The sequence below is a fragment of the Pocillopora damicornis genome, chromosome 14, assembly GCF_964200805.1.
Source record: "Pocillopora damicornis chromosome 14, jaPocDami1.2, whole genome shotgun sequence".
Classification (NCBI taxonomy): domain Eukaryota; kingdom Metazoa; phylum Cnidaria; class Anthozoa; order Scleractinia; family Pocilloporidae; genus Pocillopora; species Pocillopora damicornis.
In genome coordinates this window covers 14,439,080-14,462,593 of record NC_142683.1, presented here as the reverse complement: position 1 = coordinate 14,462,593, position 23,514 = coordinate 14,439,080, and the positions used below count along the sequence as shown (strand labels likewise).

At 39.1% G+C, this 23,514-nt stretch overlaps 1 protein-coding gene across 1 annotated transcript; it reads left to right on the top strand.

Moving 5' to 3' along the window:
• Nucleotides 1-666: 666 nt before the first annotated feature.
• LOC149034622 (uncharacterized) lies at nucleotides 667-22,964 on the top strand. Its single transcript, XM_089194676.1, has 28 exons — nucleotides 667-811; nucleotides 1,140-1,304; nucleotides 2,096-2,259; nucleotides 3,266-3,434; nucleotides 3,651-3,704; nucleotides 4,347-4,408; nucleotides 5,164-5,400; nucleotides 6,993-7,125; nucleotides 8,509-8,681; nucleotides 9,109-9,333; nucleotides 10,259-10,409; nucleotides 11,225-11,260; nucleotides 12,010-12,216; nucleotides 13,369-13,520; nucleotides 13,949-14,090; nucleotides 14,730-14,768; nucleotides 14,883-15,039; nucleotides 15,198-15,394; nucleotides 15,652-15,726; nucleotides 16,425-16,556; nucleotides 17,519-17,791; nucleotides 18,082-18,426; nucleotides 19,118-19,408; nucleotides 19,905-20,069; nucleotides 20,562-20,699; nucleotides 21,658-21,767; nucleotides 22,165-22,384; nucleotides 22,691-22,964. The coding sequence occupies exons 1-28, from the start codon at nucleotides 709-711 to the stop codon at nucleotides 22,843-22,845; spliced, it is 4,470 nt and encodes a 1,489-aa protein (XP_089050802.1). The 5' UTR covers nucleotides 667-708; the 3' UTR covers nucleotides 22,846-22,964.
• The last annotated feature ends 550 nt before the right edge of the window (nucleotides 22,965-23,514 follow it).

Sequence of the window (23,514 nt, the reverse complement as noted above, 5' to 3'; positions counted from 1 at the left end):
AATGAAAACGAAGATTAAATGAGAGCCCGAAATTTTCTCCGTTCTTCAACGTATCATTTTGAGTTAACTGTTAGCCGTAAAATTGCCAAAATATTAACCATTAGCCATAAAAAGTCATCACCCCAATTAGATCCTCTTCCTTTAAAGGGAAAATTTTCAGACCTCTACCTGATTTGAACCCATGACCTCGGCGACACCGGTGCAGCGCTCTACCAACTGAGCTAACGAGCCAACTGGGAGTTTGTCATTACGTTGGCTCGCAATAAACCCGTGAAACGATGAATCAATGTCTGTTATCGCATAAGTCATAGGTTCATATCCCGCAAAGGCCTGAATTTTTTTCAGGCCTTATTTTCAATACTGCTTGGGTAGTGTTCATTCCTGCGAAGATAGCCATCGTATACATTTATTAAACCGCAGTTCACGTATATGATTTTCATGTATCCACAGTTATTGATATAATTTAATTATCTCATAATCCTTTTTCTGAGTTGGACATGCGACTGTTTCTGCGAAAGAAAATTTTTTTTTTTTATATTTACAAAAACATGTTGCGTGGTCAAATAATTCAGTTCTTTCTCCCCGTCACTCCTTTTCGCATTTCATAATTATTGTGCGCGCGCGTGGACGGATATGTTTATTTCGTTGCGATGGTAACCTTTGTTGTTCATTTCAAAAACAAAACGCCGTTGTGTTTTCATTTCCATCATGCGCGCATTTGCGCACTTCTTTTTCCTTTTTCTCTTTAATTCATCTCCTCATGTCATCGATGCTGAGTTTTGGATTCCAATGATCAAGAAAGACACACCATGTAGGTAGAATTCCAAATATAGTTTATGGTCCCTTGATTCTGCTCAATACAGGTTTGATTGTGCTCGTCTGTGGCATACGAAAAATCATCTCCCAGGACCGTCAGATAGTGACTGTCAAAATTAATATGGATTAATACAATAGGACAAAAAAAACTGGTTAATGAATGATTTAAAAAAATTATTTAATACGACTATCGCGAGAAATCGTGCTATGTCAATGTCTTGCATACCAGTCATTTGTTTCAATTGATTTGATCTGCTCGTTAAAGGCAGGATTATATTTTTCTCAACTGGGTGAAGCATTTGTTACTTATCTCTTGGTTGCAGACTGCATGAAACCACTACTGAGGGGCGAAGACTTCGACCCCAGACAGCAAATCCAAGTTTCATCTGAACATTATCTTTTTGGAGACCCTCTTCGAGTTGTGAATGAGAGTGTCCCTTGGTGCGTAAAGGATAGAACCTTCAAAGAATGGGTCCAAGTCGACCTGGGTAATATAACTGTTCATATCAATAGCTAAATGATAAAAGCATTTTTTTTGGTTCTTGCCTATGATATATTGGAGGACAGACGCTATCAGTTAAAGAATTTTGCTCTCTTAATTGGTGCCATGTTGCCGTGCGTTTGGTCTCATAAGAACATTGGTGACGAACTTGATTGTACGTCGATTGCTATATTTTTGCTGTTAAAACGTCATGAAGTCATCTGTGATCAATAAATGAACAGACGAACGGCAAAGTGGAATACATTTGCTGATTTACATGTACCTGCCTGCTTTTCCCGATTTTTTGAATATGCTTACATGAATTCCGAATGTTGCCCAAAGTAGCGGTGTAAAATGTTAAAGCTTCGTGCCATTTTAAACTCTCATCTATATGAAAGAAGAGTTTCTAAAAAAAAAGGGTCTAAAACTGAGGTCAGATCACGATTGGGACAGTCTTAGACTCGTCGGAAGAAACTCAGTCTTCATATAGTCATGAGTACAAATCGTCGGATACCGTCGGTCAACAATCGGATCCCAAAAACAAATTGTTGTAATTTAAAATTAGTTAGGTCGGACTGAGGTCAAATTAAATTTGGAACTCAAATACGTTTTAACAAATTAAGACAACGGTTCTCCTTCTTCCTATTAATTCTTTTAGTAATGTATCATTGTTACTTTATTTCGACTGCGTCATACTGTCACATTATTACTATGATTACAATTTTCATCGTCATTATTATTAACGTTACTGTCGCTGTTATTGTTATCGTTGATGGTTGGAAATCCTTTTCTTTTTAGGCGCAATGAAACTTATATCAGGTGTTCTGATAGAGGGATGGAATTGGCGTGAAAGCCGATCTGCCCAATCGGAATGGAAGCGGAGAGTGACTCATTATAGTGTGGAATTCAGTCCAGATGGGCGACTATGGACTGTGATCAAAGATGAACATGGTAACCCTCGGGTAAGAAGATTCTTATCGTTAGATCTGTCCTCTATATCGGGTAAAAGGATGGCATACGGGTGAGAGCGATTGCCATAGCACCTCGTCCTCTACCTATGAGTTTTAGGCTTTCGTTCCAGAATCTTCTGCCAGAATGACCTCACAAAAAAAAAAAAAAAAAAAAAAAAAAACTAGAATTACTTTGAGTTTGGTTCTCACTTTTACCACAAAAGTTTTTTTTTATCGGGCTCTTTGGTTTCTCTCTTCCGCAAAAAGCGCCAATCCAAATTCCAAGTCGACACGAGAAAAATTAACCTTAGAGAGTTACCTCGTCAATACACACTCGGCTTCACTATGGTTGTTATCCGATTGTTCTGATCTTTGGAAATAAATAAGTTGTGATAACCACTACTGATACCTTACACTTCTTCCTAATACATATTTCTAACTGAAGAAACATCTAAGGGAATAAAGCCGTCAACAATGGAAGATGGGAGGAAATGATTTATTATATCCTGTGTTCTGATTTGCTACCCGAGCGGGGAAGATTCTCGGTATTGCCCGCATTGATTACGCGCAAGAAAATCATTGCATGGAGCGGACTTACCAAGTTCGTAAATTGTGGACAGTGTCAGTGATGGAGTCACAAAAAATGGCGAAAGACAGTCAAACAGAGAAAACGTAAACTACTCTCTTGGGTTGATTGTGTTACAAACACAGTTAGCTGTCTTTCCCGACTCTCGAAATAAAACAAGTAATTCTTGATCCCTAATAAAGAAATCCGTTTGCTATCTGATGAGTCCTTTATTTACTAAGCTGGTTCGGTCAAGGTGGCTGGATATTAGCCTCGTTCTTTTTTAACTTTTTTATGGACCTCGACCTTCTCTTGGTCCATAAAAACGCAAAAAAAGAACTCGGCCAATATCCAGCTATCTCGTTCAATCCATGAAAAGCTTATTCATAAAGAGTCAGTGGCACCATGATAAAAAGTCTTTTTGATTGTACATACCACTAACTTTCATTTCAGCATTTTCACAGCAACCGGGAACACAAGTCTGTTCGCAAGAACTACTACAAAGCCAGAGTTGGTTACCAGTCTTTCGACCCTCTTCTCCATGCGCGGTTTTTCCGTATGAAGCTTCACGCATGGCGCGGACGCCAGTGTTTGAGTCTTGAGCTGTACGGCTGCGAGTCCGGTGAGTAGTGGGGTCGTACAAATATTTCAAATATTTCTAAAACTCCGCTATGGCTTCACACCTGAGTTCGAGAGAGTTCGTGACATGTACAAACCTTTTCTCAACTCTTTCGGTTCGAGAGTTAAAAACAAGCATCAAGTCTGATAATTTCCTACCTTTGACCTTTCTCCGACACCAACTTGCTACTTCATGTTGTGTCTTTCTTGTGTCTTGAAGGATGGGCTATAAAAAACAAACAACTCATGGAACCAAAGGGTGTCAAATACGAGGGTAAGTAAACGCTTTTCATTTTTTTGGAAGTGTAACGTTTAATTATAATATATGGAAGTTTACACTTTAGTCAACTTCTTGCACTCAGTAAATGTTGCCCACCAGATTCATCAAAGTGTAAATCATACTTCTTTGAATTGGTAACAGGAATCTCGTTCCATTTTGGACAGGAGAAAACTTTACGCTGGCCGTGTTTTTGCTCTTTCAATAAGCAACACACAAGATTTTTTCCCTTTACAAAACAAAAAGCCTTTAAATGCCCAGCTATTATTTATCGGCAGGGGGTGGGGGTGGGGGTGGGGAATCAGCCGTCGATCTTAAATATTAAGGGGGAAAGTTAACCGCCAATTAACTGCCTCTGGGGGGACATGAGAATATTACAGATCTTTGGGAGAATCATGTAAATTTCGTCGCGACACGAGAAAAATCCCCTTCCCCTCCGCCTCCCCTCCGGTTGATAGAAAAAAAAAGCGAATACGAGTTTTTGCATGCATTCAGCCTTTCTGGTAACAGTGTGCCCGGGTCCTCAGCCACGGCGGCTTAGTATTGAACGCGACCTTTGTTTCCCAATATTCGTCGCAATCAATTTCTGTTCGTTCCATCATTTATTCAAAACAACTCAGTTTTTTTTTCTGTTTTTAGGTTTTTGTCATTTCGTCAATCCGATTTACGTGCAATATTGGCAAGTAACGCTCAATTCAGCTGTAAGTAAGCAATCATTGCAAGTCTTTTCGCAGACGTTAGTTGGTTTTGTCACGCAACCAAGTCTTTACCAAGTGGGCAATTTTCACCATGTCTAACTCTCTGATACTCATTTACACCGGACATTTTGAACTTGAAAACCATCGAAAAGAAAGCGTGAAAGTTTGAATTGAAACTCAAGATCTGATTGAATGACTTGAAATCACGCAACACTATCCACTCTGTGATTTATCACAAGAAAGGAATTAAAAGAGGGTGGTCCCAGTTTAGGCAGCCAATGGTAAGGACGTGACCATGTTGCGTGACAAGACCAATTACGGAGCGAGGAAGGCTAGCAAACCGAAGAAAACACCACAGTGATTGCATCGCACTTAAGATAGTGTTGCATAGCTGTAGGCATTCGAGGTCGTATTTTGTCGCCATTACCATTACGTTTTTTGATCCTATAGTCTAATCAAAACCACCACCACAGGTAGTGCAGCATCTTAAGAAGCCATTGCAAATTAAGGTAAAACATATAAACGACCTCACGTGCGGGAAAATGCAAATAATTGAATAGCAATCGGTTATACCGTGCATATGATTGGTCGAGAGGGTGGCACGAGTTTTCTAAACGACTTAAACCAATCAAAAACTGGAGTGAGGTGCAACCGAAAGACAATAAATGACGGCACATTTTGACTTTAGTATTCGTGTTATGAAACGTGCCTCCTATGATGTCACGATCGTGACAATTGTATTTTTCTTTTTCTCGTAGCCATACAAAAATTATTACGGAGTCGATGGCAGGGGCCATGAGGGAAAATGGTGCGTGGAGTCTAAAAGCGACAGATGGTACGATCCAGACTGGCTGGAATTCGACCTGATCTACATCAGGTACATCACAAGGGTGGAAGTTGTTTTATTTCGTTATGAAGACTGGAAGAATAGTCAGAACATGAGTCCTAGCAAACTTCGATTTAGTGTGGACAAACGGTCTTGGAGAGGCATTAAGGTACGTCCATTTGATGATAATCCCTTTACACTCTTGCCTGTTAACATGAAGGTGAGAGGCCACGAGTAGGTGAGGTAAACCGCCCAGGTGGGGTAACCCACCTGCCCATATAATCTCTTTTTTTTTCTTGATCGCGTTTACGTGATAGGTGGGGTGACCCGTCTAGGCATGCAGCCCGGTCTGCTGGGTAGTTTAACCCTGTCAGCCGGATGTACAGGTCTCACGATGGGATAATCCACTCAGCCGGGGTCGTGTTCATGTAACAGATGCAAGCGTTTAAACAGTCTCTAGATACTTCAACCCAGGATTGCAAGATTCTGCGTAAAAGCAGGGTTATTTTCGACCACGCCTCGGCGGGTTACCTATCTTAACTCGGGCCCCCATCTCCGTGTAAAACAGGTCCTTAATGACTAAACAGCTCAGCCTCCAGAGCGTATGTCATCAAGCGTGAGATGGTAGGATATCAGCCGAGTCCCCCTTTTTTATTTTTTATGGACCGGGACGCAATCGAACTTGGTCAATGAAGGATTTATCATATACAAAAAATACTTCTCTTTTATTTATTTTCGAGCGCTTTTAAACAAATTTAACTGCGATGGAGAGTGCTCGTTTTTCCTTAAACAAATTGAAAAAATAACGTAATTTGATAGGCTCAAAATGTTGACAAGCAAACGTCAAAATTAAGATTGGAGACCGTACAAGAGGATTTGGCTTACCTGCACGGGATCAAAGCAGGCAATCCCGAGCAGGCAAGATGGGCCCATGCCCCCTCTAGTAGCCAATCAGAACGCAGGAATCGCTTTATTTGCCCACGGGCGCTGCCAGCTTTATCATTAGTAACGTTATTTCTCCTGGGAGACTTGTCCATTAAGGATAACCGTGAATGATTCCTTAACTTTCCTTGACATTTTGTAGCATGGTACTATTTCTTCTCCTGAGTGGAAAGAGGCCTTTTAGGAGCAAAGTGCTGAACCTCATTAGGAGCACGTTTCTCGATAGAATCCTCACCACACCGCTTCCCCCCCTCCCTCCCCTTCCCCCCCCCTCCTCCTCCACACACTGACTAGCTGTGATTTTGGGGAAAAGTGACGAGGGAGAGGAGGGGGGTTTATCTTTATAACTAGGAAAGACGGATACCGCTTAATCAAGCTTTTTCCTTGAAAAAAAAGAAAACGCCGATGACTCCGAAAGGAAGCTGTCTTGAGACTACTCGATTCCACGCAAATTCACTCATCGCCAAAGAGTGAAGACGGACAAGTTTTTCAATGTCCAACCTAACTACTTTGAGACTAGTTTGACCTTCCTCTTCCAAGATTTTCCACTTGTTTCTGATTCAGTTCAATTCTTTTGCTCGTTGCCTTCAATTCTATACTGCTTCACTACTCGGTTCTCCGTAATTTCAATCAACCTTGTTACACAATCTTCAAAGTTTCCTATTTCTTTCATTTGTTATTTTCTCCGTTTTCTTTAATTTCCACTCTTTTCTCTTATTTTCTTTCTCTAATCCAATATTCTACCTTTACTCCATATCATTACACTATATGTTCAATAAACTTTCAGTGAATTATTCAATTTTGCATTTTTTCCCATAGCTAAACGCACCGAGTCCATCTAAAAAACTTTGGTCCGCTGCTAGAATTTTTCCAAGTAGATTCGTAAGGATTCCAACCGTTAGGCTGCCTTACTCCGTAACGTGCATTAGATTAGACCTATTTGGTTGTACAGGTGAGTTAATTCTTACAGGAAGGATCCACTGATGGCACAAGTTGCCGTTAAACTAACGAACTGAATATCCGCTCTATAAGGAGCGTAACCAGCCTACAAGCCTCTTTAGCTCAGGCCTGCAATTTTTTTTCGCCCGCTTGATTTTGATTAATATGATTTTAATATAAGTTTGAGAGAAAAATTATACTCTCTGTACGACATACTTTCGATTTCTTAAATGACAAAGACGCAGCAAGAGCAAATCTCGTAACATCAAGGGTTTAGGTCAGCGCGCTACAAAAAATGACTACAACGGGTCAAAAAGCCGGCCTCGCCCCTGTTATCCACCAAAGTTTGTTGAAAAATAGAAATAGCACCTAAAATGTCCAAAAGCTGAAAAAAAATACAGAGGGTATATATGTTAGGATTGCCTGCCAAGTGTCGTATTGGATGGTAGGACAAAAAGCTTTACATCTGGTGTACCCGTCAAACCATTGTAGTTGGACAGTGTACGCGTTATGCCAGTGTGATTGGGCAGTGTATAGCTTCTTTGATTTTAAGTTGGAAAAGTTGTGGAAGCGTGATCTTAGATCACGCTTCTAGTCACGCTTCTAGTCACGCTTCTAGTCACGCTTCTAGTCACGCTTCTAGTCACGCTTCTAGTCACGCTTCATCAATTTTCCAACTTAAAATCAAAGAAGCTATCCACATTCTATGGGAGCAACTTACTCTAATCATTAAGTTTATCATGTTAATTTAAAACTTCCCTTGTGATTGTATACATTGCTCTGCTACTATTGTTTGTTCTGTCCAATCAGCATTTTGTTATACAATTAAAATTCAACTTTGTATTTTGTATCAATTAGAACTAAAGATGGCAGAAGAACTGTCGAAACATGTTTTTGAAAAGTGTTTTTTATTTTCTTCAATAATGAATTTGATAACGGTTTGTTTCATAACGGTGTAATAGACAAGTGATTTCTTTTTAAACCCTAAAGAGTACAGAAAAAATAACCAGCAGCCTTTTAAATCTGATACTTCGGGAATACCGGGAAAAAACTTTATCACCAGAATATATATTCTTTTGCAAACAATGTAGTCTTGGAGGGAAATCATGATAGAAATTTTAGGTTCCGACCTGAAATTTTTTCAACATGCAAACTTTTTGATACAGATGTCATGTAATGAAGGAACATGAGCTCAGTTTTGGTTACTGAGTCCGCTGAAAAATATTTTCTATAAAAACATGTATAACAACGTACTTTATTGACAATCCTACTGTCCTACATGATTTTTTTTTTAAGCGTAGTGAATTGTGGTCTCTATGTTGTCGGTATCAATATACTTATTGGTAGGTGTAGACTTATTGAAAAACAGAATTTTCGTACTCTATCACATATGCAGATGAAATGGAGTCTACTGGAATGTGGGCTCGTCCAGCTTATGGCGGATCACGGTCACCTTACTCTGTCAATTTTGGCCGCATGCAACTCCACCGGGCGACGATTGACAAAAAGAAGCTAAAAGATCGCAATAAATTGGCATTTGGTGAACCTGGACAAAGTCTTTTTTGTACGGTGAGGTCTTCTTTCAATTCAAGACAACTGATGCCGTGGGCTAAGTAATTTTATAACAAAGTTCAAATATAACTCGCGCTGTCATTTGATGAAGAAGCGTGCTCTATCAGAGTGCAAAACATAGAGCTGAGCTAAAGTTGTCATGCCTTTTGCCAAAATATCCGAGCTTTTCCAGGACTTATCTATAGCTTTTTTGTTAATTTAAAGTAAAATTTTGGAACAAGCGAGCCGGCAAGTCGCAACAGAAGAACGTCTCTTGTTTCGCCTTACACTTCTTACCAACAGACAGGCAGAAAAACTTTCTGCTGTTTTATGGTGTGTCTGGCTAACCGTACGTTAGTCTACCTATCTGTCTTTCAGCCCTGTATATCCGTGTGTCTCTTACTCCTTCTGTACTTCTGATGTCATTGTGTGTTCCATTCAACAGAGCAGTTCTGCACCCAGACATAGTTCCGTATTTTTGCGCGTCGACATGGCGCAGCTGCAATCTATTACACGAATACTGGTTCTTGGAAAAACAAAGAGAGAAGGCCCATCATTGAAGTGCCTGAGCGACAAGTCATCGCTTCGTCTGATTCTGTCTTCAAGCCTCGATGGAAAACTTTGGAGTCCTTTTGGAACCTATAACCAAGTGCATGACAGGCTCACGGAGGTATTTGAGACGAAATATCACGAATCCCAATATCTCGGTTAAAGCCGGCGACACACTTGGCGATTTTTAACGCCGGTCGCGGCGATCGGCGAAAATCGCCAGCAGGTGTGCCCGGTCCGGCGATGGAAATTTTTTGCCGACCGCGGCGATAAAATTACTCCGGAGACCGTAAAGATGCCCACACTCTTATTAGTTGAGGATTGCGTTACATCTCGTCCCAAGTACCTCGCGCGAGGTCATTATAACAGGGGCGCTATATTTCAAAATGCTTGCGTTGCATTTTGTCAATGTTACACAGAAATTAACAAACTCGATTGAAGAAAATTCAATTCTGAGGAGTATGCACAAAAGATACTAATAAGTTTGGCGTAACACTTTTCAAAGTAAGATATGAAGTAATTGTTGATTGAATTGGATGAACGTGCTAAATTCCAACCGGAAAGTGGCTGGCTATCTCGATACCATTAACCCAAAGCAACTGTAACAGAATGGTTTCAATAACTTAACTAATTTACGACAGAACTCGAAAGCACCTTAGCAACTATACTAAAATAATTATTCGCCTCACGATCAGTGAATATTGTCGAATAATCCCCGAGACGAATCATTGAGCATGATGCGTATCATCGTAAATTCTAATGTACTTAACAGTGGATAGCGTTGAAGGCCAGCACTGGTTGGTTTGTACTGCATTATCTCACTGTTTAAGTATAGGCTAAAACAACTATTCACCTCCATTCACTTTGGAATACTAACATATTTACTTCAACAACTCAATAAGTTTAATTTCAATATTAAATCAAGCACAGGGCGAAAAAGATTTCACGCGCATGCTCGATTCTACTTGTTTTTTGTACTCCGCAAGAACCCACGGTCATGTTTTCCACCATAAAAAAAACCGCTTTTTCATATTGACATCTGCTAGGGCCTTTATATTGACTACAACCCTAAATATCAGTGTGTTGCTGTTGTGGAAATCATGCCAACCATATACGCAAGGTCCCTCTGGATCAAGGAATCCCCCAATAAGAAAAAGGAGAGCTGCGTGGCTATAAGCATATGGGGAAATGAAATTGGTACGTACTGCTCTTTGAAATTGATATCAATGTATCAACTAGCGTAAACGTTTTTCTTCGCGGGGTCGAAGGAGGCGAAACACAAACTCGTTTACAGTTTGTATGCAGGAGATATTTCCTTACGGCAGCTGAATTGAATAAATAGATGTCTAAAAATTGGGGCAGTTGCCTCACTGTTAGTAATCAGCGTAAGGAATATTCAAAGAAGAGCCCCTCGCGCGCCGAGAGTATTTGCGGAGGCTCATACCTAAGGACATAAGGCAGGAAACCTTTCAACTGAACAAAGGTATAAATTTCATTTTGGTTTATTGTCGACAATTTTTGGCTCCTTTTAAATCTTCCCAAACTAATTTTGTATCTTCCATCAAATGAGAGTTAGTTTTGGGTCTCAATAAACGCTTCAAAGTGGTGTGGAATAACTCCTTGATTTATGGCGACACCTTGTACTAGCAAGTTCGTTGACAATTAGGACAAGGGATGAAGGACGTGAAACACGCCTCGTAAGACAGCATACTGCCACAGCTTTGCAGTTTAGCCTCGTGTACTCAACTTCAGTAATCTTAGCATCGTTAGGTTCAAAGCTACCCACACATTTTGACCCAGGATGCTCAAAAGCAGCAAAGTTTCATGACAGTTTGAATTTTCCGAGACATCCCTGCCAAACAAATCTATTTTAAAATTCCTTATCTTCAGAGCTCGGTCACACAAACAAAAAAAGTTATATTACTAAGGAGGTAGGACAACACAAGTAAAGATCAGCTGGTTTTCACCATGTTTAAGACACTGCACACTGACTTAATATTCTTAAATTTTAGGATTGCCTAAGCCGCTAGGAGGGAAGCGTAAGCCAGGTTATATTCATTAGTTATATTTGTTTGCTTATATATTGTGTTGTCTCAGGAACAAAGATTGATTATAAAACTAAAATTAGCTTGCCGGCCTTAATAGTTTGCAATGCCTTAATTCTTGTGCGGTCAAAGTTAATAAACATGGAAAACTTTTGTTGTTAAAAGTTCTTCAAGCCCGTTCCTTTTTCCACACTATTCAGAAATAGGACTTGTTTGATTGGATGTTTTGACGCACAAAACTACTGAATGAATAATCCTAGATTCCTCTCAACAAAGAAAAAAAAATTTAACACATCTCACTTCACAATTTAACGAAAGTGTGCCAATAAAAAATAGTTCTTCATTATATTTTGTCGTAAAAAAAATTTAATGAAATGAAAATAAAGTTAATTGCACTCGTGGTTGAGAACTTTAAATCTACAATTGCTATTTAATAATTTTCGGACAGTTATGATGAATGTTAGAGAAGAAAGTAACAAAGATTTCATCATTTTGAGAGTTCTTCATATTCAGCACGTTAGCAGACGCATTTTCCTTAAATTCACGAATTTTTCATACTGTTCGCCGAAGTGCCGAACATAATTTAAGGAATTTTTGCTTTTTAAAATGTCAAAAATCTGCAAGTCCTCCATTAATTAAATTCACAAACTTCCAATCAATTTGCTCTTTCACCAAAATTAACAAAAATAATAACAAATCGAAAAAAAAAAGATTAATGGCAATCTGCTTATTGTTGGTTTGTTTCTTGCTAGGATGTTCTTCATCTTTGGGAATGGTGTCTCGCAGAATCCGTGACAACCAAATAAAGGCGTCAACAGTCAAAAAAAGGGAGCTTAACACGAAAGGTAAAGATGGACGCCTTAATGTTGTTGGTGGATGGTGCGTTGAGAAGCTAGAAAACTACGAGTACACACAATCTAACCGGAAATACAAGAGTTTTTTACCAAAAGAGTTTTTAGGTAAGCAGAGTCACGAATTTCGCATTTTAAAATATCAAGCTTAAGTTATTTCTGTCACTTAGAGCAATCTTCAATTAATGACTAAAGTAATCCGAGATTGCATGGTTTTGCTGTACTCCGCTCTGTGATTGGTCCATAAAACTCGCACCACTATCTCAACCAATCAGATGCAAAATTGAAACCAATGTTGTTAGTTTGAGTTTTCATTGGCTCCAAAAGGTATTTTCCTTTTTTTTTTTGATTGGCTATTGCGATTACTCTGGTTTTGCTTTTATGACACTTAATCGAAAAGCGCTCTGCTAGCAATCCGTTTCATTCTTTGCCATCCTTTAACGCCCGCGGTCTTTTTAAGTGTATCGTTATTTTTTGTTATAACAATTGCCTACTGGTTCAAAATATTTATTTCATTTCAACCAATTTAAAAGCCGTTCTCCTTGGTACTAAAAGCAATCTTTTATATTCAATAAAATATGGGACATGTCGCGACAGTTCTTCTGTCACCCTTAGTTCTGATTTGTACAAAGTACAAAAATGAATTTAAAGTGTATAACAAAATGAACATTTTTATCTAACACATTAGAAATGAAAACAGGGTGTAAAAGATATGAAGTATAGGTAACGAGAGAGCCCCAGAGAAACTAAAAGATCTTTTTACATAGCAAGTAAATTTGTCTAATCAAATTCCATTGCACGAGCGTGCTTTATATTCCTAGTGTGCACGCTCATGACGTCAGCAAACAAATCCCTCGCGAAAAAAATTTTCCATCGGGTTGAAATGTTATAAAACAATTGGTTCATACGTCAGCTGTGTGTTCATTGAGATATGAAGTACTTGGGAAGTTTGGAGAGCACCCAAGAAGCTAGAGTTGCTCTCGGCTACGCCTCGAGCAACTCTTACGCATCTTTCGTGCTCTCCAAACTTTCCGCGTGCTTCAAATCTCGATGAACGCACGCTGACGTATGAACCAATTGTTAATTCAAAAAACATGCTACCACCATCTTATCTGTATTATTCACAACTTAACAAAAGAATAGTGAGAAAAAAGTTGCGGAAAGTAGGTTAGATAACAAAACATTAAATGATAATTTTTTTATATAAATTTTTGAATAATCTTCAGTCTCATGTACCTTTATTTAAACTTCTACCATCAGAGGTCGACTTGTTGTCAGAGAAGTTTATTGACGGTTTTGCAACCCAAGGACATTCGAACAGGGGTTTAGCCCGTTATGTGACAGGATATTTAGTACATTACAGCTTAGATGGATTTTCATGGGATGTGATTTCCTGGGAAGAACGAGAAAGGGTAAAACAATTGGTTTTTTTTTCTGTTTTTAGAGCATTGATTTGTGAGTGATCATGGATTACATTGATTTTGCTTTAGTTTGAACTTTGATTGATCTAGGAAATTCGCACCACTCATCAAGACCTACACCGATGTGCATGCTGCCAACCTCTCAACCAATCAGACACTGAGCTAAAATCAACAATCAATCGTGACTTGCTCACTCGTGTTTTCCCGATCTAGCGTCTACAAACTTACTCTACTTCTTTCTAACATTTAACTAAGAGACTACACAGCGATCTGTGTCTTAACAAATAACTGATCATACGCCCATCAAAATATAACTGTCTCTTGAAAAAGTTACATAGAAGAGAATATTACAAGTGTCTGGATTCATTGCTTGATTAGTGTTGTTAAGGTTGTCAGTGCCTATTTTATTTTCCTTTCAGTATTTCGTCGCCAACAAGAATTCTCGGGACACAGTACGACAATACCTGAATCCGAGAATTCGCGCGCGATACGTTCGTTTTGTCCCCGTTACCTGGTACAACTGGATCTGTATGAGAGTTGAAATTTACGGCTGTGATGCTGGTGAGTAAAATGATGGAACTTTATCCTACACGTATTTTCAAAAAATGGAAAATTTTAGCATATTGTTATTTTATATTTAAATGCACCTAGCTCTCTGGAGTGAAACTAGTTAAAAAATTTTTTCTTTGATCGAACATAAATATCTTTCAAAACTCTTTCGAAATTCTTGGTAATCTATGTGTGTCTAGTGGTATATAGCTATCTACCATTTTTCGATTGAAGGGGAAAAAAAACCAAGGGTCTCCTTGGAGGGGGGAGGGGTAAGTTTCCTTTTACCCTTAAATGATCTAATGCCTATGTTTTTCTCTTGTCCCATTTCTCCTTTCCCCTCCCTCCTCATCACACATTTCAAACATTGCGAAATATGGTCCTCAGTTCAAATTTTGCAAAGTTCCCATGTTCCCTTGATCGCCTGGATTGAATATGTTGTTATGTTTATATCCTAAATTGTCTGCATTCTTTTGAAGTAAAAGCATGGAAACGTACTCATGGTCTCGTTTTCGCCCTGAAGTACCGGGGAGCACAGTACGATGCCCTTACAGTTTAGAATTACCTCAAGGGTTTCTGTTAGCTCCTGCAGTATTACGAGGCATCAATAACTCAAAGAAATACCTCAAATCTTTTATTTCTGCTTTGTAGGTGAATCTCTGCGAGACAAAGTAGAAAAGAAAATTATCGGTGAGTAAAATATTGGGCTGTGATGGAATCTTACCTGAGATTCTTCAGAATGAAAGGCAATCTTGTGAAAAACACAGATAAATCGTTTGGCTTTGTTTTTTCTCTTCGCCACAGACATAGAAAGCGAACGTGTGGAATATGTCAGGATGGAAACAGGAGTAGATAAAAACAAACATCGAGAGCCCATTAATTTATACTACAAAACGGCTATCTTCACATGCGGAAAGCCACCTGACGATGGTATCCCTTGGAGGAATGATCGATATCTGTTGTAAGAAGCTTACTTACCCCAAGCTCCTCTCTCTCTCTCTCTCTCTCTTTCTCCCTCCCCCCTCCCCCCCCCCCCCTCCACCCTCATTCACATTCCTTATCCTCTTTCCTCGGAGTAAACGATCAAAACTTTTCCTTCAATTCCTTTTTTTTTTTCAGGGAGCTCCTAGATTTCAGTAAAACGGCTTGGGTGCAAGATGCATTTAACAAGGAGTTCAAAGCATCTGGAGGTCCCCTTCTCTTCCTTGATGAACGGCGCACCCTTAAATCAAAAAGTGGCAAACATTTTGTGTGCAAAGGAAGGTTGAGTGATGGAACAGAGGTGTATCGGCACCATGTTATCACCGCCAAAATTGGTACGAATCAAATTTGCGACTTTTGACATCTTGAAAAAACTTGTAACAGCGTATTGAAACGTAGAAAACTTGGTTTCAAACATTGTAATGTTTTCATGGATCAATGTCAGTATCTGAACAGCGGTAAACCTACCCTCTCCCCCCCCCCCCCCAACTTGGCAACAATCGACTGATATATTTGGGTTAATGTTGGGCTAGGGGACGGGTGGGTGTGCAGTTGCTCACATGCTGACATAGATCCACTTTCATCATAACAGGAAAGAAACCACCAACAGACTTTGAAGGGGGTCCCTGGATGGTTCAAACTCAAGGTTTTTGGGCCGCAGCATTAGGTAAGAAATCTGGATGATGTAGTTTTCTTTCTGAAATCTTAGTCCATCGGACAGAATGTCTATTGCTCTCGCGACATTTACTTGCAGTTGAGAAAAAAAAAGTGTAAATCTATGGCTGAATAAGTACTGAGAGAGCCGTTCCTCATATGGCTTAAGTGGCCACTTGCCGACCAACATCTATTACTCGTGATTCTCAAGGTTTTCAACTCGTAAAAAAGGGCACACAATTCACTATTCAACTTAAGTAAGGTGTCTTCTGGATCGGAAGCTTTGAAAGGGTCTGGATGTTGGCCATGTTTATTCGACATGGAAGCCTCGGAGGTTTCGCCTTCCCTACGAACTTCAGACCTCAGGATTTCGAGAACCGATGCTTTACTATTGAACTTTAGAAAACTCTTTTGCGATATGGGCCATTTGTAGGTGAAAATGTAACATCCATTCTGCATACTGTAAGGATCATCAATTTAAAAAGAAAAAAAAAATTTACAATCTTTCTTTCTTTACTAATTTTCTCACAAGAAAAATAGTATTAGTGAAATTTTTTAGCAGAAAATTTTTTACGGAAGGATGAGCAATTCCAAACCACGTAAAAGACCCTATGCAAATCAAATGTATTTTTAATACTGAAGTTAATAGTACTTGTCAATTTTTCACCAAAATATGTTATATCCTGTGTCCTTTATTGTTTGTTTACATAGAAGTCCCACAGTTTATAATACAACAAAGAGTAGATCAAGCCTATGATGGTGGGAAGCCTATCTGGAGCAAGCCTGCAGTCGTTTATGTCAGCGGTTCTGTGGCGTCCGTCGGTGTGATCATTCTAGGAATACGTAAGTTGTATCCGTATGTTAAAGTATGCCGTTTTACGGCTAACGTTTAACCCTATTGAGACCCTCATGGGACTGAGTGGAGTAAAATTCGGTTTGAAATCGTAAGAGTGGTTGGCAAAATCGAACGATCGTGAAGCGGGAGTCTAATTTGTTATTTACAAGTTATGGTTACAGGTAGAATTGGACGATAGGAGGTCCTGTTAGAGATGGGCAAAGATGGTTATGGATAAATTTAAGAAGGAAACCAGCCAAAATGGTTGTATGAAAATCATATATATGAAGAAAGGAATATAAGAGATCCTCGCACTTATAAACAATACTGAACTATTAGTTGAAAGAAAACCTGGAAAAAGTTCAGGCCCGTATGGGATTTGAACCCATGACCTCTGCGATACCGATGTAGCACTCTACCAAATGAGCTAACATGCCAACTAGAAGCTGGTCATTAAGTTGGGTCCAAATAAATCATCCAAGTGATGAATAATGATTGTAGATATCTAAGTGATGAATAATGATACATCATTGGTACGTTTTCGAAGAAAAAACAACAGTGAACTCAGCGACAATGCAACAGGGCGCACACATGACGCGTACTGTCCTATTACACAGGCATGACGCGTACACTATCCATTGACATCCAATGAAATAAGTGATGTGCATGTAAGCTATCCATCTAGTACTTATAAAAATGATAAATATATATTAAATTGGGCCAATGATAACGAGTCACGATTGAGAATTTTTTTTATAGTTTTTAATTAACAAATGGTTTTTGACCTATTAAAAAGCGCGTAGTGTCTCGGTTACCTCCCAAAAATGGACGACATCTTTCCTTATTCCACGATCTATTTCAAAACTTTTAACCTTTCCCTGTCCATTCATTTAAAATTCCATTTAACTTTTAATTGATAACTCTTGTTATCTCGCTTCTCTCTCGACCGGCCTGAAAATAAACACCACAGCATACTATACAGTAATGGTACCGAGGAGCTACAGAGGAGAACGTTTATGGAGCCAACGTTTTTTAGGGTATATTAAGGACGACAAGCGTGTGGTTTACTACTGTTCGAAACTTGCGCAACGGAAAGGATATGACCACTTCATTAATAGCGTCGACAAGTGCTTCTCATCGTATGCGATGCCTGAAAATGTATGGAAAGTGCCTGATGGTTATAAGGATTATTCCCCGACCGTGCATCGAGAATTCGTCAAACCATATTTCATCAGGGCGATGAGTAAGTCTTAATGTTTGTCTGAGCTCCTTATTAGCTCGATATTAAGCAAGTTAAGTACATCTCAGTAGTTTTCAAATGAATTCTTACACAACGGTGGTGAATTCAAAGACTTAAGTGTATATATTACTCGTATGGAACAATATGAAGGTCCTGCTTCGTGGCTCTCACTTTTCAAATTTCCCCAGTGAAATAAATTAAACGTTAGAAACAATTAGTACAGCGTAATAAAATTCATAATATGAAAGTTTTGTTCACTTTTTTCTCATTAATATAAAAATTTTCTTATTCAGGAAAATTTCAAAAGTATCGGATCAAGTGGTCCAAATTTGATCCAGAGCGAAAAAAATGGATTCAAATATTCAATTACCACGTTAGCGACCCAGATCGGCAAACATCACTACTATACACGATGAAGGTTGAAAATGACAATGACTTTTTCGAGAAAGGACGCCGATTCCGAGCTCGCGATCGGTACCGGTCATACGACAAAGCCTACTACGGAGATGATTTTACTGGAAGTCACGTGTTAGAGATTGAGAGAATAACACCCGCTGACCTGGGAACATACAAGGTTGAGGTGTACGTTCCTGGGAGCAATGTAGGGAACCAAGCAAATATAGAATTAAGACATGAAGGTGAGAGGTTTGAGTATTGGCCCGCTGTGCTAACATTCCGAAGACGTCCGAAAATTTGCCATTGATATTCCGAATACTTTCGAAAGAAATACGAAGAATTTAGAAGCTTTCCTAGTGGTAGAATTTTCGTGAAATTCTGAGACGCTTCAAAGTGTCATAGATATTCCCAAAATTTTCGAAAACGTTTTAAATGTTGTCGAAGCTTTCCTTAGCAGTTGACACAAACTTGTCTCCAGTGCTTTTCCTTCCACAGACAAAGGGTGCGTCTGAAATTGGCACGCGTAAACAACTCGAGATCGGCACTTTTAGCGGGTACCTTAAAGGGGACAATTTTTCTCCAGAAAAACCTTGTTCAATTAATATAATAAGTGCATGTCCCGCACTTTCCAACATGTCAACTCATTAACAAGAGTACCTTAACTCAAAAGAAAGGAGAACCGCAAATGTGACAATTTTTGAACTGTTTCCGTTAAGTAAATGCACACAAACGTATGTTGCAATTTTCAAACTTCGCTGACCTTAATTCAATTCGATCTCAAGAACTCGCAACTTACTGTGATACACCATTTCTGAACTAAACTAAGAGCTTTTCCCACAAGCTTCGTGAAATTGTTGTTGATTTTTTTTTTTTTTGGAGTATGTGATTTTCAGTAGACGTTAATTTCTTTGTTGTTTTCATTTTTCCATGTAGACGAGCCTCGCATTTCGCTGCCAGAAACATTCGGCGCATGCGTAGGAATTCCAGTGAAACTGAACGTCACCTTGCATGACAACAATCATGAGATCCCACATTACTGGAGAGTTGATTGGTATATGATAAAATATATAAAAAACAAAAAGATACGAGGGCGTAATGTTAGGAACTCCGTCACTTTGACTATTTATAACCCCGAAGTCAATGACTCGGGAAAAATTTATGAGGCAGAAGTCAGCAATCGATTTGGGTTGGCTAGAGCCGTGACTCGACTTTTTGTCACCGAAGGTAAGCTCTTCGATGAATTTTCTTTAGTCATTTCGCTGAAATCCGTTTAGAAAAGCTTTAGTCAAAACCTTTATCGGTTTTTTGTTTGTAATCTCTCGGAAAACAGTTTACTTTCAAGTGATCTCTCGCCAATTAAGAGTGTAAAATAATAGAGTTTGGTTGCCGTGAAATCTCAGGAACATATGACGATATGATTAGAAACTTGGAACCAATTTACAACTTATGTTTCCCTCTTTCATCACATTACGTCAATCGCGGCGGCCTTATTATAAGTTTTATAGCAAATAGGGTATTCACAACACGGCTTTATCTCTGTTTGACGCAAGATAACCATGTGTACACTAAATATTTTACGTCACATTTAAATGTCTGAATTAAACAACTGCATTCGTTTAACAAAAGAAACCCTTCGAGTTGCCTTTCATGACCTCTATGAATTTTAAACTACTTGTTGCGTATATTCACTCACCCTTATATTTTTGTTTTGCTTCTTCAGACGTGCCGGAAATCACTTGGGTAACACCATCTCCTCATTTAGCGGTAAAAGACGTGAGCGACATACTGGAAGTAAAAATTGAGAATGACAAAACGCTAATTACTGTTGACTGGTATCACAATAGAACTTTAATAGACACAAATACGGAGGGATTCACATTCCCTGGTGAGCGAATCAGTATGGCCCTGAAATTTGAAAAGGGGCCCTAGCTAAGCAAACCACGACGGCAACGGCAACGAAGACGAGGCCAAACAAAAGGTCTAATTGGTAAAACAAAAGCTCAGCACGTGCGTTTTAAAACTTTGTACATTTCCTGGCCGTCCTATTCCAAACTAACAACTTGATATCCCTTAATTTGCGCATTCTGAAAATGGGATCACTGACGGAAAAATTTTTCACATATTTTTAGCTGGAACTCTCTGATAGAGAGAGACAGAGCAAACGTTTAGTTACTTTTAATATACTTTGGAGGGACGAAAATTTAATTTTTAAGTGATGTTTTCCCAGGCTTGCTTAATTCCCCAGAGATCAGTCGTTCAACGTATAATTTTTCGTGCTATTTTCCTATTTTGCTGCAATCAGGCACTGTTCGAAAACAATTAATCCGGGTAAATGTTTCATTACTTACAATTTTTTTTTAATTTATTATTCAATCAGGGGAAAGGTATGGCTCGTCGTCTTTCCGAAAGAAACTTAAATTAGCTCGGATCAGTTTTGAGACCGCGGGTACATACAGGATTGTGGCCAGGGGAAAGTATTGCCAGTATGAAAAGAAAGTGGAAGTCAGAGTTATCAGTAAGTATTGAGCCAATAAACAACTTACTAGATTTCCGATTTAGCCTCAATAAAGATTGGTTGGGTTTCATATTAATTAATGGCGAAGTAAGGGAGATGAAATGCGATAAATTTTCTCAAGAATTCTTAATACTTCTGTTACGGTATGATCCTACCGACAGAAAAACGCTACAATTCCACAAACTCGACTACTTTATTAAACAGCGAGTAACGTTCTTAACAAGGGGCGAATCCTAAAGCAGTACAATACTTATCGTTAATAAACTTAATTCAGCCCAACACAGTCTATATCCTAGCTCACCACTGACATTATCTCACTGCTGTCTCTCAAGTCCCTTGAAACGAGCAATCGTCCGCAATAACTCTCTCTCGGTAAAACTTTCGAGACAGTCGTGGCTTCGACGATAACAACTACTACTAACACATAAACGAGTCTCTACATATATTCACAAAATGTTCTGGAACATTCCAAAAGCTCACATAGGAACTATTTCAGTAGTATCACATAATAAGTACGTGACTTGATAAAATGTTCTGGAAAGTTCTACGGTATGAAAGTCAGCATGACTCAGCAGTCTGAAAATTTCTATAAGCCACTACAATTACTCGCAACACTTTATCAAGACGGTTAAACCTCACTGAAGCGGTTCCTTTCGTGAGCACAAGGATTGAAGGACTGCGCATGTGCAAAGATAAAGGCGATCGCGAGAGCCAAGGGCCGACATCGTGCTTTGATGAGCAGCTGCCTTTCAAAAAATTAGTTCACGCGAGGAAAACGGACACAGAACTAAATAGAGTTGTTAAAATTGCGCCTAAGACCTTGAGATTAGTTTCTTAAAAATTTAGCCCACGGTCACTGATTGCAAACATTTGCAGACTGTTTGCTTCTCCAATGCATGCAGCAAAACTGAATTTTATTCATAGAAATTGTGTATTGCCTTACTTTTCACTATACCAGTCAAGCCAAGGTTGATAGCTCAACCGCACGCTGTGTACCAGAGATTTCACGAAGGAGAACCCGTGGTGAACATAAATGTTACAGTGAAAGGTGGTGAACCCAAAGCACAGGTGAGTTGGTTTGCAAAAATTAAATTACCCTTGTTGAATGTGAGAAAGATCCGTGGTAGGGGAAATTTCATGCGAGAGTCTTATTAAAGCCGCATTGCGATGGTCTTATTAAACTTCAATGCTCTGTGACTGGCTCAGAAAACTGGCCCCACCTGCTCAACCAATCAGATGTAGAAACCAATCACGACATTTCAACGCGCGTTTTCCCGCGCCACAGATATTTTGATTTTGCATGTTGTTACTTTGAGCTCTGAATCCGAAACCTGTAGTAAAGTTCTTCAAGGGTTTCTAACAGCTTGGGAAAGAGCATTTGTCAAAGGCTCGATTTATATTTGTCCACGTCTACGACTAATGATCCCATGAAGTGAACTTGTTATTTTATTCGTTGTGAGTTTAGCTAAAAGACATGGGCTGGAAGAAAAGTGGGATACCGATGCTACCTTCGGTTTATGGGCGTGTGCTCCTCCACACCACTTTTACAAAGAAAGAAAACTGGCTGACTGTTCTCATTATAAGAAACTTGAAAGAATCGGACTCTGGAGATTACACTTTCACCGTCAAAGTTGGTCCAGCAGTGATGTCAGTGACACGAAGTATCTTAGTGCTACCGAAACAAGGTCAGCATTTTTTTTTTTTCAACTTCTCCCATCAGAAGCAAAAGAGCAAAAGACATGCCAGTGTCCTTATCAACATACTAAGGTTCTTAGCAATCGTGTAATCAGACGAGCGCATGATTTCTTTACCTTAGAATGGCTGGGAAGCAGGTCACTTTTAACATTTTAACAAGTGCTTCAGCAAGCGATTGTGTGCTAGCGAAAAAGCCTTTTCCCGTGGGAAAGTTTGACACCTGTTTCTTCGGTTTTTTTTCTCTCTCTTTTGGTTTTTACCTTTGATTATTATTCCTTTTCTTTTTTTTTTTTTAGAATACAACAAATACAGCAACGCAACTGTTGTACCTGTCCATACAACGCCACCCGGCCCAAGCAGCAGAGCATCAGGCCTTTATCACTCTTTTACGGCGCTTTTTTTGCAAACGCTGTATTTATCATCAGGGCTCGCTTGCTCTTGGTACCAATAAATTATCCATTTGCGTCAGGCATCTCTCTTTGTTTTATTCATGGATGAAGAGAAATGCTTTTAAGAGCAAACGGTCATGAAATAATAAAATATATCATGAAATAATGACACAAAACAAAACCAAGTGCATTTTTCTTTGTGTTGTGAAAATGTTTTGCCCAGGTCCTTTTTTTTTCTTTTTTTCTTTCTTTTTTGGGGGGGGGGGGGGGGGTTGGGAAGGAGGGTTAATGAAAGAAGCTCGGGTATTACACGATGAGATTCGGCCCTTTGCACTTCTATATTAATCTCGTACCCAGATCTCACCGTGTCACTGAACAGCCGTCTGGCCATGGAGGAGCTCTTAATGAAATTTGTCCTTTCTCCTTTCCGTAAAAGTAGATCGGTCCATAAGTAAAGAAAAAAAAAACAAAACAAAACAAAACAAAGTGCCTTTATCCCTTAAAAAGTTTTAAAGACAAGTAAATCAGAACCGTATTTATACAAATAAAACTGCGAATCGACGGATGGGGCCGAAAAATTAGCTTGGATCAACGGAAAATCTCCCAAAATAAGAAACGAAAACCCCAAAATCTAATGAAAAATTTGTGGTCATCGGGCAGTTAAGAATCTCGCGACTTAAAAGTACTTGAAAAGTGCTCAAAGAAAATTAAACAAACCAAAGCTCTTTTTT